This window comes from Cetorhinus maximus, chromosome 23 (assembly GCF_964194155.1).
Source record: "Cetorhinus maximus chromosome 23, sCetMax3.hap1.1, whole genome shotgun sequence".
NCBI classification, from domain to species: domain Eukaryota; kingdom Metazoa; phylum Chordata; class Chondrichthyes; order Lamniformes; family Cetorhinidae; genus Cetorhinus; species Cetorhinus maximus.
Genome location: NC_135901.1, coordinates 35,827,840 through 35,843,634, shown reverse-complemented (window position 1 = coordinate 35,843,634; position 15,795 = coordinate 35,827,840). Strand labels below are relative to the sequence as shown.

General features: G+C 45.6%; 3 protein-coding genes across 3 annotated transcripts in view; 1 reads left to right on the top strand and 2 right to left on the bottom strand.

Moving 5' to 3' along the window:
* Positions 1-15,795, top strand: part of LOC144697496 (uncharacterized) — a 253,619-nt gene that overhangs the window by 109,378 nt on the left and 128,446 nt on the right. The window lies entirely within an intron of this gene.
* LOC144697978 (uncharacterized) overlaps positions 1-15,795 on the bottom strand; it is a 608,842-nt gene that overhangs the window by 491,152 nt on the left and 101,895 nt on the right. The gene's annotated exons all lie outside the window — the stretch shown is intronic.
* LOC144697973 (uncharacterized) overlaps positions 1-15,795 on the bottom strand; it is a 28,009-nt gene that overhangs the window by 1,831 nt on the left and 10,383 nt on the right. Inside the window, exons 3-4 of the mRNA XM_078569925.1 lie at positions 8,495-9,073; positions 1,302-1,499 (exon numbers count right to left, since the gene is read on the bottom strand). Coding sequence (XP_078426051.1) covers positions 1,302-1,499; positions 8,495-9,073 — 777 coding nt within the window. The remainder of the gene's footprint in view (positions 1-1,301; positions 1,500-8,494; positions 9,074-15,795) is intronic.

Below are 15,795 nucleotides of genomic sequence, written 5' to 3'. Positions count from 1 at the left end.
TCCAACAAAATGTTTCATGCTTTGAGTTGCAATGTCTTATTGATGAGGCAGAACAACGATTCATGTCAAAGTCTGTGACATCAATCTGTATTTATATTGTGCCTTTAACATAACTTTCCAAGGCATTTCACAGGAGTGTCACAAAGTAATATTTGACACTGAGCCACATAAGGAGATATTAAGGCAGGTGACCAAAAGCTTGGTCAAAGAGGTAGGTTTTTAGTAGTTTCTTAAAAGAAGGAAAGAGAGGTGGAGAGGTTTGAGGAGGAAATTCCAGAGCTTATGTCCTAGGCTAATGAAAGAATGGTCACCAATGGTGGAGAGATAGGTGGGAAAATATGTCGTGAAGAGGACATAATGAGGTTGCAGACAGATATAGAGGTTGAGTGAGTGGGCAAAAATCCAGCAGATAGAGTATAATGTTAGAAAGTGTGAAGCTGTTCACCTTGGCAGGAAGAATAAAAAAAAGCAAAGTATCACTTAACTGGAGAATGACTGCAGAAATCAGAGGTGCAGAGGGATCGAGGTATTCTAGTGCATGAGTCAAAAAAAGTTAGTATTCAGGGACAGCAAGTAATCAAGAAGGCAAATGGGTTGTTATCCTTTATTACGAGAAGAGTTGAAGATAAAGGTAAGGATGTTTTGGTTCAGTTATGGAGAACATTGGTGAGACCACATCTTGAATATTGTATGCAGTTTTGGTCTCTTTATTTAAGGAAGGGTGTAAATGCATTGGAGGTGGTTCAGAAAAGATTTAGTAGATTGATACCTGGAATGAGCGTGTTGTCTTTTGAAGAAAGGTTGGACAGACTGGGCTTGTTTCCACTGGAGTTGAGAAGAGCGAGGGGTGACTTGAGTTAAGTAGGTAAGATCTTGAACAGCCTTGAGTAGGTGGACGTGGGAAAGGATGTTTCCTCTTGTGGGCGAGTCCAGATCGAGGGGGCACTGTTTTAAAATTAGGGGTCGCCCTTTAAGGACAGAGATAAAGAGAACTTTTTTCTCTCAGGGGGTTGTGCAACTTTGGATTCTCCGCCTTCAAAAGCGGTGGAAGAGGGGTCATTGAATATTTTTAAGGCAGAAGTTAATAGATCCTTGTTCACCAAGGGAATAATAAGTTATTGGAGGTAGATGAGGATGTGGAATTCGAAATACAAGAAGGTTAGCCATGATCTTATTGATGGTGGAGGAGGCTTGAGGGGCTGAATGGCCCACCTCTACTCTTATTTTGTACGTTTGTATACTGAGAAGAGGAATGAAATAAATTTCCAAACTAATGCTATTACTAAGCATCTTTCTCTCACCTGAACAGGTTTGACATTCATCCGTGACACCAGAGAAGAGATCCAATGCTCTGCCTACAACATCCAAGACCTCCGAGGACATCGCCTGGCTACTCTCAGTTAACTCCATCTGCAGGAGAAGCTGCTCGAACTCTGCTTCTTGTTCCCAGGAGATCAGTCTAAGCTCTGGTGTGCCACTAAGCAAGGGAGACAGTGTTCCTGTACATGGGGGCAGGTAATTATTCACCTCCACATCAACCAATCTCTGAATCCCCATCTTTCTCCATCCAGCCTCCACACACACCAGTGAGTTCAGACTGGAGAGAGAGGGTTTAAATGCTTAGGCTGTGACAAGTGCTGTAAAAATCCACATTCACTGATGTTTCACCAGACCATTCACTGTTCTCACTACGGGTGGAGGTTCAGGTGATTGTCCGTCCTGCTGCTACACTAGTGAGTTCACAACGGGAGAGGTCATTCACCTGCTCCATGTATGGGGAGGGATTCACTGATTCATCCAACTTGTTGACACACAAGTGAGTTCACACTGATGGAAGATCTTTTGAATGTCTAGGTTGCAGGAAGTGTTATAAATGTTCAGTGGAGTTGATGTGCCATCAATGCGTTCATACTGATGAGAGACAGTTCAGATGCTCTCACTGGGTTCAGGTGATCATGTGAGCTCAGTGTCCACAAGTGCACTCACACTGGGGAGAGAGGCTGTTCACTTATTCCTTGGGTGAGAAGAGATTCACTTAGTCATCCCACTTCACTACAAATTGACTTGTTTACACTGAGAAGAAACCTTTTTAAAGTTCTCACTATGAGCGGAGATTTGAAAGCAAAATGGATTCGCTGAAACCCGAACACATTCACACTGGGGAGAGGCTGTTCACCTTCTGTGTATGTGGGAAGACATTTACTCAGTCATCTCACTTACTGAGACACGAGCGGGGTTGGATTCTGCTGTCATTGCTGCTGTCAATAACACCAAGGACTGAACCATGTTCATTCTGAGAGTTGGGGTATGCTTCTGCTCATGTTAATAATCCCTGAAACTGGGCTGGTGTTTAATATTCCGCATAAATGTGAAATAAATCACTTACATTTCAAGCACATTGTTGTAGATTTTTGTCTTTCCCACTTGGGTGTTTAACATCACCTGGCTGGTGCTCAGAAAGGACAATCTGGGGAAAGGATCATACAGTAGGAACAGAAATTCAGCCTGGACACAGTCTTTCAAGGTCACACTGAAAGGGACAAACAACACTTTGTTCTTTCTCATCTCTCTTAACTGACAGCAAAGTCCCCATGAGGGTTAAACCTGATGTGTGTAAGAAATGGGTAAGAAATGTGTCCCAGCCACTTTCTTCCATGGTTCAGCGATCCGAGACATGGAACAGAAGCATCCTATACAAATCTGTTTGGAGTCCAGAACAGCAGTGAACGCTGAAAACGTGCTGTCGAACCAGAGATTGGTGTAAAACTGTCATCTGTTTCTGGTTGCAAATGAAACTGCAGGTTTAAGTTGAATGGACAAATTGGTAACTAGCGTTTCATAATGGCTCAATGCAGGATCCAGCCATCCAGCTGCACGATTCGTTACAGAACTCGCTGCTCCCCTGATCCTTCAGCCTCTGAGTTCCCTTTCTGTTGGTTTCCACAATAATCAATCACCACTCACCAACATTACACTGTCAGATGGAGTTCAGGGGCTGGGAGAAAGAAAAAAATTGAGGGCATGAATCTGAGTTAGGAAATAAGATTACCATTTTAAAATAATAAAAATAATTACTGCAATTAATATATTCATTTTGCGTATAATAGTAAGGAGTGGGAATAAAATATACACTGCTTTTATTTATCAATTATTGTGACAAGTGATCTTTCCCTCTCTTGATTGCATAAATGGCGATTCCTTCTACCCAGAAAGCCCAGAGCGGGTGAACACGGCCTATCTCCATCAGAAGGGCACAATCGCACATGCGCCGGAAGGCTCCGCCCCCATTGCTGTCCTCCTAGCACGGAGCCTGCGCGGTGGGGCTGCAGGTAACTGGGCGGGGACGAGCGCAGCCTCAGTAACAGCGAACAAATATTTATAAACTAATGGGGATTTCCAATGGCCGGGACTTTACCCAGCATTCTCCGCGGTGAAGAATGTCCCCTATCTTCACAACAGGGGTGCTGTACGCATGCGTTGTGTTCCGAGCCTGCGCAGAGTGAGTGCTGACGATGGGGAGACACTTTTTTTGTCGCTCGGCATCCGGTCAGAGGCGGAGGTGGCGGGGGGAGAAAGTTCATTTATACCCGGTGGAGGCCGCAAACCCCCACTCGCGCGTCTGCAGCTCTGGGGCTTTTACCTGGGATATCTGGGAGGGGACATCGAATGGAGCTTTGTGGGTAGAGTTTAGGAATAAGAAAAGGGGCAGCCGCATTATTAGGTGTTTATTATAGACCCCCAGATAGCGGGAAATTGAGGAGCAAATAGGTGCACAATTTGCGGAGGTGTGTAAAAACAATAACAACAGGGGAATTATATTAGGTGATTTCAACTTTCCCAACATTAATTGGGGTAGACAAAGTGTAAAGGGCTTGGATGGAGTGGATTTCTTGAAATGTGCACAGGAGAACTTTTTAGGTCAAGAGGGTCCAACAAGGGACGGTGCAATGCTGGACCTAATTCTGGGGAATGAAGCAGGACAGGTGGCTGAGGTGGTGGTGGGGGAGCACTTTAGTGATAGCGACCACAACATGGTACAATTTAGGCTTGTTATGGACAAAGAAATAGACAAGTTGCAAAAAAATGTTTTAGATTGGAGGAGAATGGATTTTAGTAAAATAAGGCAGGATCTGGCCAAGGTAGACTGGGAACAGCTACTTGTGGGGAAATCGACAGAGGAGCAGTGGGGGGCATTCAAAAAGGAAATGGGGCGGATACAGGCTCAACATGTTCCCTCTAGGGTGATAGGAAGGAGTAACAAGCCCAGAGAATCATGGATGACCAGAGATATTCAGGATACAATGAGAAGGAAAAGAGAGGCTTTTAGCAGGTACAAGGGAAGCAAATCAGCAGAGGCATTAGTGGAGTACAGAAAGTGCAGGGTGGAACTTAATAAAGCAATTAGGAGAGCAAAGAGAGGATATGAGAAAGCTCTAGATGGTAAAAGTAGGCAAAATCCCAAGATATTCTGTAAGTATGTCAATGGGAAGAGGATAACCAGGGAAAGAGTAGGGACCAAGGGGGCAATCTATGGGTGGAGCCAGAGGACATTGGTAGAGTGTTGAACGAATACTTCACATCCGTCTTCACCCAAGAGAATGAGGATGAAGGTATCAAACTCGGGGAGAGAGACTGTGAGGTTCTTGAGCAAATTGATATCGGGAGTGACAAGGTATTGGAGGTGTTGGCAGGCTTAAAAGTGGACAAATGCCCAGGTCCGGATGATTTGTGTCCCAGACTGCTGAGGGAGGCAACGGAGGAGATCGCAGGGGCTCTGACCCAAATTTTTAATTCCTCTTTGGCCCCGGGGGAGGTGCCAGAGGACTGGAGAACAGCTAACGTGGTTCTGCTATTTAAGAAGGGTTGTAGAGATAAGCCAGGGAACTACAGGCCAGTGAGTCTCACGTGAGTGGTAGGGAAACTATTGGAGAAAATTCTGAAGGAGAGAATCTATCTCCACTAGGAGAGGCAAGGTTTGATCAGGGATAGTCAACATGGCTTTGTAAGAGGGAGGTCATGCCTAACAAATTTGATTGAATTTTTTGAGGAGGTGACCAGGTGTGTAGATGAAGGTAGTGTAGTTGATGTAGTTTATATGGATTTCAGCAAAGCCTTTGACAAGGTCCCACATGGGAGACTGATAAAGAAGGCAAATGCACATGGGATACAGGCTAATTTGATAATGTGGATTCAAAATTGGCTTAGCTGTAGGACCCAGAGGGTGATGACGGAAGGATGCTTCAGTGACTGGAAGCCACTGTCCAGTGGTGTACCACAGGGATCTGTGCTTGGTCCGCTGTTATTCGTCATTTATATAAATGTCATAGATGACTATGTGGGGGGTAGGATTAGTAAGTTTGCGGATGACACAAAGATTGGCCGGGTGGTTAACAGTGAGGCTGAGTGTCTTGGGCTACAGGAAGATATAGACGGGATTGTCAAATGGGCAGATAAGTGGCAGATGGAATTTAAACCTGAAAAGCGTGAGGTGATACACTTTGGAAGGAGTAATTTGACCAAGAAGTATTCAATGAATGGCATGAAACTAGGAAGTTCTGAGGAACAAAGAGACCTTGGTGTATGTGTCCATAGATCTCTGAAGGCGGAGGGGCATGTTAGTGGGGTGGTGAGAAAGGCATATGGGACACTTGCCTTTATCAATCGAGGCATAGATTCTAAAAGTAGGGAGGTCATGTTGAAGTTTTATAGAACCTTAGCGAGACCACAGCTGGAGTACTATGTGCAGTTCTAGTCACCACATTACAGGAAGGACGTGATTGCACTGGACGGGGTGCAGAGGAGATTCACCAGGATGTTGCCTGGGATGAAACATGTCATTTATGAAGAGGGGTTGGATAGACTTGGGTTGTTTTCATTGGAGCAGAGAAGACTGAGGGGGCGACCTGATCGAGGTGTATAAGATTATGAGGGTCATGGACAGGGTGGATAGGGAGCAGCTGTTCTCCTTACTTGAAAGGTCAGTCACAAGGGGACATAATTTCAAGGTGAGGGGCAGGAGGTTTAGGGGGGATGTGAGGAAAAACTTTTTTACCCAGAGGGTGATGACGGTCTGGAATGCACTGCCTGGGAGGGTGGTGAAGGCGAGTTGCCTCACATCCTTTAAAAAGTACCTGGATGAGCACTTGACACGTCATAACATTCAAGGCTATGGGCCAAGTGCTGATAAATGGGATTAGGTAGGTAGTTCAGGTGTTTCTCATGTGTCGGTGCAGACCCGATGGGCCGAAGGGCCTCTTCTGCACTGTGATTCTGTGAACATGTAATCATGTTTATCTAATTTTATTTCCGAACTCAGATTCATGGCCTCAATTTGTTTCTTCCTCCCATCTCCTGAACTCTATCTCACAGTGTGATGTTGGTGAGTGATTGTTGATGGTTCCGGAAACCAAAAGGAAGAGAGCTCAGAGGTCAGAGGACCAAGAGAGCAGCGAGTTCTGTAACAAATCCTAGGGCTTGAGGGCTGAACCTGAGTTGACCAGTCAAGTGAGTCTTTGGAAAACCTTGGTTACCAATTTATCTTTTCAACTTAAACCAGCTGTTTCACTTTCAGTCAGGAACAGATCACAGTTTTACACGAATTTCTGATTTGACAGCACGTTTCCAGCATTCACCATTGTTCTTCCTGACCCTAAACAGAGTTGGAAAGGAGCCTCCTGTTCTGGGTCCAGGGTCTCTGAACCATGGAAGAGAGCAGCTGGGACACATTTCTTACACACTTCAGGATTAACCCACACGGGGACTTTGCTGTCAGTGAAGAGAGATGAGAAAGACCAAAGTGCTGTTTGTCCCTCTCAGTGTGACCCTGAAGGACTGTGTCCAGGTTGAAGTTCTGTTCCTGCTGTATGATCCACGACCCAGATTGTCCTTCCTGAGCTTCAGCCAGGTGATGTTAAACACCCAGGTGGGAAAGAGAAATCTATAACAATGTGTTAAACAAAAGCTGATTTATTTGACATATTTCCTGAATATCAAACTCAAGCCCGGTCACAGGGGTTAATAACATCAGCAGAATTCAGTCCTGGATGTAACAGCAGCAACAACAGTAGAATCCAACCTCAGCAGTCACTCATGTGCCAGCAGCTGAGACGACTGAGTGAATCTCTTCCCACACACAGAGCAGGTGAACAGCCTCTCCCCAGGGTGAATGTGTTTGTGTGTCAGCAGATCCATTTTGCTTTGAAATCTCTGCTCATGGCCAGAAGTTTGAAAAGATTCCTTATCAATGTGAAGAAGTTGATGTGTATTGAGGTGGGATAACTCTTCTCACACACGGAGCAGTCTGTCCCTAGTGTCAGTGCGATGGTGGACCCTGAGTTCACACGATCGCCTGAACCCAGTCCCACAGCGAGAGATCACATATGGTCTTTTGTCACTGTTGATAGCACATCAGCTCCACGGAACTTTTCTAACACTTCCTGCGATCCAGGCATTTAAAATATCTTCCATTGGTGTGAAATCACTGATGTGCCAACAGGTTAGATGAATTAGTGAATCCCTCCCCACACATAGAGCATGTGAATGGCCTCTTCCCAGTGTGAGCTCTCTGGTGTTCCAGCAGGATGGACAATCACTTGAACCTCTTCCCGCAGTGAGAGCAGATGAATGGAGTGGAACCGGAGAGAATGCACTGGTGAAACATCAGTGAGTGTGGGCTTTTAAAGTTCTTGGTAAGCATTTGAACCCCCTCTCTCTTCAGTTTGAACTAACTCATATGTGTGTTTGTGCGTGTGTGGAGGCTGCATGGACAAAGCTGTAAATTAGGACTCAGACAAAGGGGAAGTTTGATCCTGTGGGCTAGTGGAAGGGAGGGAAGCAGCAGAGGCAGCTGATCAGATTGTCTCAATCTTAGTGAGGAAGAAGCTCGAAGAGCTCCCACACTTGTTGTTGGGGGTGAGGATGGAGGAGACAAGGGAGAGGGAGAGCCCTTCAAAAGAAATTAACTTGTCTTCGAGATAAAAAAAAGACTTGCCACAATGTGTATAACACAAAGCCAATTTATGTGATTTTAATACATTGTAGTGAATATAATTCATATGTTTTGCAATATAACTTTTAGTTTCAGGAATTAAAGTTTCAAATGTAAATAAATGGGGGCATCAGGTTAAGAAACTGGTAAACACAAAACTGGTGCCAATGCGGCTGAAGATGTGGGAAAGGGAGAGGAACTTGCTTGTGTTAGAGATATTAAAAGACTCAACTCGATGTGTTTAACACAACCTGATTTATTTGACTTTCATCCAGAAAACTTATAACTGGGCTGGGGTTTATTAACATCAGCACAAACAGACCCTAATGAACTTCAGTCCTGGATGTGATTAACACCAAAATCCAATCACTGTAGTCACTTGTGAACTCACTGGTGTCTCAGCAGGTTAGATGAGTTAATGAATTCCTTCCCACACTTGGAGCAGGTGAACGGCCTCTCCCAGTGTGAACTCACTGGTGTACAGTGAGTTGAGATGGCCACCTGAACCCAGTCCCCAGTGAGAGCACTTGAATGGTCTCTCGTCAGTGTGAACACGTTGATGGGACATCAGGTCCCCAGAACATTTATAGCACTTCCCGCAGTCTGGGCATTTAAAAGGTCTCTTGTCAGTGTGAACTCGCTGGTGTGACTGCAGGTGGGTTGAGGTAGCAAATCCTTTCCCACAGTTTGAGCAGGTGAATGGCCTCTCCCCAGTGTGAGTGCGCTGATGTTCAGTGAGGTGCACTGGCCTCCTGAACCCAGCCCCACACTGAGAGCACCTGAATGGCCTCTCATCAGTGTGAACCCGTTGATGACGAATCAGCTCCCCGGAACTTTTATAGCACTTCCCACAGTCTGGACACTGAAAAGGTCTCTCGTCAGAGTGAACTTGCTGATGTGTCCACAGGTTCGATGACTGAGTGAATCCCTTTCCACACTCAGAGCAGGTGAATGGCCTTTCCCCAGTGTGACTTCTGTGGTGTCTTTGTAAGTTGGATGACAGAGTGAATCCCTTCCCACACACGGAGCAGGTGAATGGTTTCTCTCCAGTGTGGCTGCGCTGATGAGTTTCCAGCTTAGACAGGAAATTGCATTCTTTCCCACAATCCCCACATTTACACGATATCTCCCCATTGTGACTGCGCTTGTGTCTCGACAGACCAGATAATCGGCTGAAGCCTCGTCCACACACAGAACAGATGTGCGGTTTCTTCCCACTGTGAACAGTGCTTTTTCCTTCCATGTTCAAAATCCGATGTTATTCAGGTGACAATAAACTGGGCAACTCTGTGAGATCTTGGTGTGGTGTTTGGTTTCTGTTTCCCAACGGTAAATCCTCTCCTTCTAATCCCCTGTGAAATTGATTCAAAACAGAAAAAAGGGAGTGAGAGAGAACCCACAAAAACTCAAAGGTAGGTTGTGAAATTGAGCTGAATGAATCTGGGAATTTGTGGGGCCGGCACCTGGAAAATTGACCATCAAAGCTGCTGGACCCAGCTAGTTCACTAATGCTCATCAGGACAGGGAACCTGCCAACTGGTTAGAATCAATACAAAACTCCAGCATCTATGGGAGGAAAGAGAGAGGGAGATGAAAAAGGCAAGGGGTGAAGGAGACGGATTTTATATATCTGCATTTCTAACAGAATGTTGACAGAATCTCCCAAACCCTCAAACTCCATTAGCTAGAAGGGCCAGGGTAACAGGTCTATGTGAACACCATCACCTCCAAGTTCCCCTCCAAGTCACACATAGACATGACTGTCTGACATCTGGTCCTGGATGAACACAAATTCCCTCCATTTAAATATTGGGAAGACTTAATTCATTGCCTTCAGTGCTGTTGGGAAATAGAGATAGTTTAATTATGTTATCTTTGTACTTGTGGGTTTTAAGAATGAGTCTTAGCTTTAAAATTTAGGTTTGTTTTGTTTTTCTGTACCTGCATGTTAAGAAAGGTCAAATATTTTAGTTTCATTTTAAAAGGCTGATTGCATTTCTAATGAGACGTTTACACTCCCTTTAAAGTAAAAGTAAATACGCAAGAGTAGAAACAACAGTGCTGTTGCTTAGCACTTGGGGTGGGGGGAGGGAGGGGTGGTGGGGGGGCATACAGATATGCAGGTTCCTCCCACAGACACACACACAGAAGAAGAAAGGCAGCAGTTTTATTTGGAACCTGTTGGAGTTCGGCTGGTTTTGAAGCTGCTGCCAGAGAGACTGGAGCAAAGGGGACAGATAGAAGTTCCAAACTAATGAAAACCCCTAAAAATCCAGGAGAGTGGAAAAGGGGAAGACCTAAGGAGATCTTGCAGGCAAAGGATGGACAGGAACCTGGGAAAACATCCTGTTACGTGAAGTTAAGAGTGAGGGGCAGAGAGAAAGGCTCCAAGCTTCAGATTTAAAATGAGAACAACTTGCAAGAAGCAAGAAGGTTCAAAGAGACAGCTGAAGGTCTGTAATACTTTGTTATGGGCATGTGAAGCAGTGGTGTACTGTTGACGGCTGAGTTGGTGAGAGAGAGTGCATGGAAGACAGCTTGAATGCATGTGGTTACCCAGGGAGGAGGAACATTGGAAGGAGAGTTCAAAACCCTGGAGGTGAACCCTTGTGGATGGTGTCTGAGAGAAAACATCAGTTTGGGAGAAGATTCCAAGGCGAGGTTTTGGAGAGTGGAGATTGGAAACCCTCGTGTGAAGGACGGAATTCAGTGAGACTGGTTGGCTCACGGTGTGACAAGCGTCTGGGGGAAGTTGGGGAGAGATCCATAGCATCTGGTTGAAGTGACATCTTTCACTTGAGGTCAGAGTGTAGTGTGTCTGACTACACGGTGCTATAGGTTTATATGGACTAGGTATTTACTGTGTACAAGTATAAGATAGCTTTTGTGACTTGAATTATCCTTACAAATCTGTATACATCTGTGAAGTTATAGGTGTGGGTGAAGGAATATTGTAATATAGTTCATCTTTTCTTGTTGAATAAATGTTTTATGCTGCTGCTAAAAGTTCATCAGCTGACCCCTGTGCCTCTGTTCAGTAGCTACTCTCCACATATCTATACAAACAAATAAAAGTCAGGATCCATCAAGCTGGGTTCCAGTCTGGGATCAGGCTTGTCCAGGGGTAACCTCAGCTGGGTTCATAATAAATCCCCCCTACAAACTGCACTCCCTAACCATCAATACCATCCACCTCTTTTGCAACTTTGAGGCTGAACCAGACTGATTACGCTGATTAATAAAGTAATTCATACATTCATTTCTTATTTGTAATTTATTTCTTGATCTGTGATTAATTATTGAGCTATTTATCAGTCATCAGTGTCTTTAAATGTAGTTACAATTTCATCACTTCCCTGGTTTTCCTCACACTCCCTGGCACTAATATTAAATCCTTATTAATCTTAAATGGAAGGATCAGCCCAACACCGACAGATGGGTCAGTTTAACCTCGGTGTGGGAAAGGATTTATAAGTGGCAATTCAAGGCAAAATTAACAGTCATTTGGACAAATGTGGATGAATTAAGAAAGGCCAGCACGGATTTCTTAAAGCAAATTGGGTTGAATGGACTTGCTTGAGTTCTTTGATGAGTTAACAGAGAAGGATGATGTGAGTAATACGATAGATGTGCACACGAACTTCTAAAAGGGTTTGATAAGGTGCCATGTAACAGGCTTGTCAGCAAAGTTAAAGACCACGGGACGGAGGCAGCATGGGTACGAAGTTGACTGAGTGACAGGAAACAAAAAGGCCGCCCACATAATGGTGGGAATTTCACGTTGTGATATGGGTCAAATAAGTCAACTTTGGGAGGGGTGAGGAAGGGAAGAGGGAGGGGAAGAGGGGGGAAAAGCGGGGTAAGGGTGGGGAAATGGGGTGGGGGGAAGAGCGGGGGAAGAGGGAGAAAGTGCGGGGGAAGAACAGAAGGATAGGTCTCTAAAAGGCTGCAGGGCGGGACTGACAAAAGGTTTCATGATGCAAGGTCAAAGGGAGTGGGAATGGGACAAGTAAAAACACAAAAGATGTGCCTAGATGAGGTGTGGATGGCACTTTCGCAACCGTCTGAATGTAAAGAAAATAAAAAGCGGAATGAGAGAGGGAACAAAGACACAAAGTAACAAGAAACAAAATGAGGGCAGAGATAACGATAGAAAATTGTTGATCTCAGTTTTGATTCCTTAAGGCTGTAAAGTGCCCCAGAAGATCGAAATCACTGGGAATGGAGCAGCGGGATAAAGACACATCAGAGATTCATAGAATTATCGCAGCACAGAAGGAGGCCATTCGGCCCGTCCTGTCTGTGTTGGCCCACTGAAGGAACAATTTACCTCATGCCACGGCCCTGCCTTTGCCCCATAGCCCGGCAATTAACCAAGATTAAACAAGTCTGAAGCAAGATTTGTATGAAAGATGATGTTTACGCAAAGCGGTAGCAAAAAAAAAGAAAATCAACTGGTTCACACAGTGAATCGAGGGAGGGTGCAGCATAATGTACCCGCGCAGGTCATTGAGGTTCCCGAATGTCCATCAGCCGTCTGCATGCAGTGTTTAGTGGGTCCTGGGGGAGGGGAGGAAGAATCCATTTGGGACACAGCACAGGGCGGGAGATTACCCCTCCCCCACTCTCCTGGTGACACAAAGGACTCACCTTGGACTGTCCCATACCTGGACAGGGCGGGATCAAGATGCAGGAAGCTGCAAGCTGGTAGGTTGAGCTGTGAACTGGGCGGAGTTAGGGGGGTTTGAGTGACAGGTCTGGGGCTATATCAGAGCAGGCACAGTCACTGCTCCCCCTTTTCCTCGTGGATGTTTCACTGGAATCGTTTTGGTGAGTGTTTCTGAACTCTGTCTCACTATCCCGGGAATTAAGGTGTACTGCAGATGCTGGGAATCTGAAATCAAAACAGAAAAAGCAGGATTCATTTACCAGGTCTGATAGAACCGGTGGAGAGAGAAACAGAGTTAATGTTTCGAGTCTGTATGACCCTTCTTCGGAGCTGTGCTGCTGTGAACTGGGCAGGGTTGGGGTGTTTGAGTGACAGGTCTGAGACTATATCAGAGCAGGCACAGCCACTGCTCCCCCTTTTCCTGGTGGATCTTTCACTGGAGTTGTGTGGGCGAGTGTTTCTAAACTCTGTCTCGCTGTCCCGTGGCTCTTTTGAATGGGGCTCTGAACAAACAGAGCTCTGAAGAAGGGTCATACGGATGCGAAACGTTAACTCTGTTTCAGTCTCCACATATACTGTCAGACCTGCTGAGTTTTTCCAGCATTTTCTGTTTTGAATTCAGGCCAATTAGGAGCCGCTTTGAATTAGGGTGGGTGTTGGATGGGGGTCCTCTTTGTTGCATCACTTTTGAGCTGGAGTGCAGCTGGAGGAGAAGCTGCTGGGTTTAACCCGAGGACTTTGGAAGCCAGTCGGGCCCAGCAATTTCCAGTGTCAGACAGTCAAGGGAGGTAGATTCTGGGTGAGATCAGTTTGCTAAACGGACACTATCCATTCAATTTAAGAGTATTGTTTTAGTATCAAGTATTTCTGTAGTGCAGTCTTGATATTTGAGTGTCACTAAGAAGACCTGCAGATATTGTCAATACCGAATTGTCTGTTACAAAAACAGAAATGCTGGAAAAACTCAGCAGGTCTGACAGCATCTATGGAGAGAAAGGCAGAGTTAACGTTTCGATTCCGTATGAGTCTTCAGAGCTAAAGGGAAGTAGAAATGTGGTGAAATATATACTGTTTAAGGGGGGGTGGAACAGGTGAAGCTGGTCAGACGGTCAGTGATTGGTGGAGGCAAAGGAGAGATTGCAAAGATGTCATAAACAAAAGGTCAAAGGGTTGTTAACAATGGTGGCACTGGCTAAAGGAGGTGCTAATGGTGACATTAAGAGTTGAAAGTAGAATATGATAATAGGACTAGGGTAAGCAGTCTGGAAAGTGACAGATGGCCCTGGTGGGGGTTGGGGTGGGGGGAGGGGATCGTGGTGTGAAAAAAGATCGAACACAAGCTAAACGCTGGGGATAAAACAATGAATAAAAATGGAAGTAAATTTAAAAAATAATAATAGTGAAAATAAGTGGAAAAAATGAAGTTAAATTGAAAAATAAAAATGAATATAGAAAAAATGTGGATCAGAAATAGCTGGGGAGGGAGGAGAGAGTTCATGGTCTGAAGTTGTTGAACTCAATGTTCAGTCCAGAAGGCTGTAAAGCGTCTAATCAGAAGGTGAGGTGCTGTTCCTCCAGTTTGCATCGAGCTTCACTGGAAAGTTGCAGCAGGCCAAGGACAGACATGTGGGCAAGAGAGCAGGGTGGAGTATTGAAATGGCAAGCGACAGGGAGGTCTGGGTCATGCTTGCAGTCAGACCGAAGGTGTTCGGCAAAGCGATCATCCAGTCTTTGTTTGGTCTCTCCAATGTAGAAGAGACCGCATTGGGAGCAGCAAATGCAGTTGACCGAATTGAGGGAAGTGCAAGTGAAATGCTGCTTCACTTGAAAGGAATGTTTGGGCCCTTGGAAGTTGAGGAGGGGGAAGTAAAGGGTCAGGTGTTGCACCTTCTGCGATTGCATGGAAGGTGCCGTTAGGAGGGGGTTGAGGTGTTGGGGGTAATGGAGGAGTGGACCAGGGTGTCCCGGAGGGAACAGTCCCTACTGAATGCCGACAGGGGGGTGAAGGGAAGATGTTTGCTGGTGGCATCATGCTGGAGTAGGCGCAGAATGGTCCTTTGAATGCGGAGGCTGGTGGGATGAAAAGTGAGGACAAGGCGAACCCTATGGGGAGGAAGGTGTGAGGGCGGATGCGCGGGAGATGGGTTGGATGCGGTTGAGGGCCCTGTCAACCACTGTGGGTGGAAAACCTTGGTTAAGAAGGAAGGAAGACATATCAGAAGAATTGTTTTGGAAAGTGGCATAATTGGAACAGATGCGACGGAGGAGAAGGAACTGAGAGAATGGGATGGAGTCCTGACAGGAAGCGGGGTGTAAGGAGCTGTAGTTAAGATCGATGTGGGAGTCGGTGCACTTGTAATGAATATTGGTGGACAGTCTATCACCAGAAATTGAGACAGAGAATAGGGAAGGGAAGTGTCGGAGATGGGCCATGTGGAAGTGATGGGGGGGTGGAAATTGGAAGCAAAATTGATAAAAATTTTCCAGGTCCAGACGAGAGCATGAAGCGGCACCGAAACAGTCATCAATGTCCCGAAAAAAGAGTTGTGGGAGGGGGCCTGAGTAGGACTGGAACAAGGAATGTTCCACATACCCCATAAAAAGACAGGCATAACTGGGGCCCATGTGGGTACCCATAGCCACACCTTTTATTTGGAGGAAGTGAGCCAAGTTTAAGGAGAAATTGTTCAGTGAGAGAACTAGTTCAGCCAGACGGAGGAGAGTACTGGTGGATGGGGATTGTTCGGGCCTCTGTTCAAGGAAGAAGCGGAGAGCCCTCAGACCATCCAATCCCTCTACACCTCCATCCCTCACCAACTCTGAAGAGTCATACGGACTCGAAACATTAACTCAGTCTTTCTCTTCACAGATGCTGTCAGACCTGCTGAGTTTTCCCAGCATTTTTTGTTTTTGTTTCAGATTTCCAGCATCCGCAGTATTTTGCCTTTATCCCTGTTGTGTGTTGATCAGGTGTTGGTGGACCTTATTCCTGAACCGATGCAGTCACTGTGGCGAGGTGCTCCCACGATGCTGTTTGGTAAGTTGTTACAGGATTTTCACTCAGTAATGATATATGACGAAATCAGCAACAACCTGTATTAAAAAGCACTCTGGGTAAAATAAAACCTTCCAATGTATT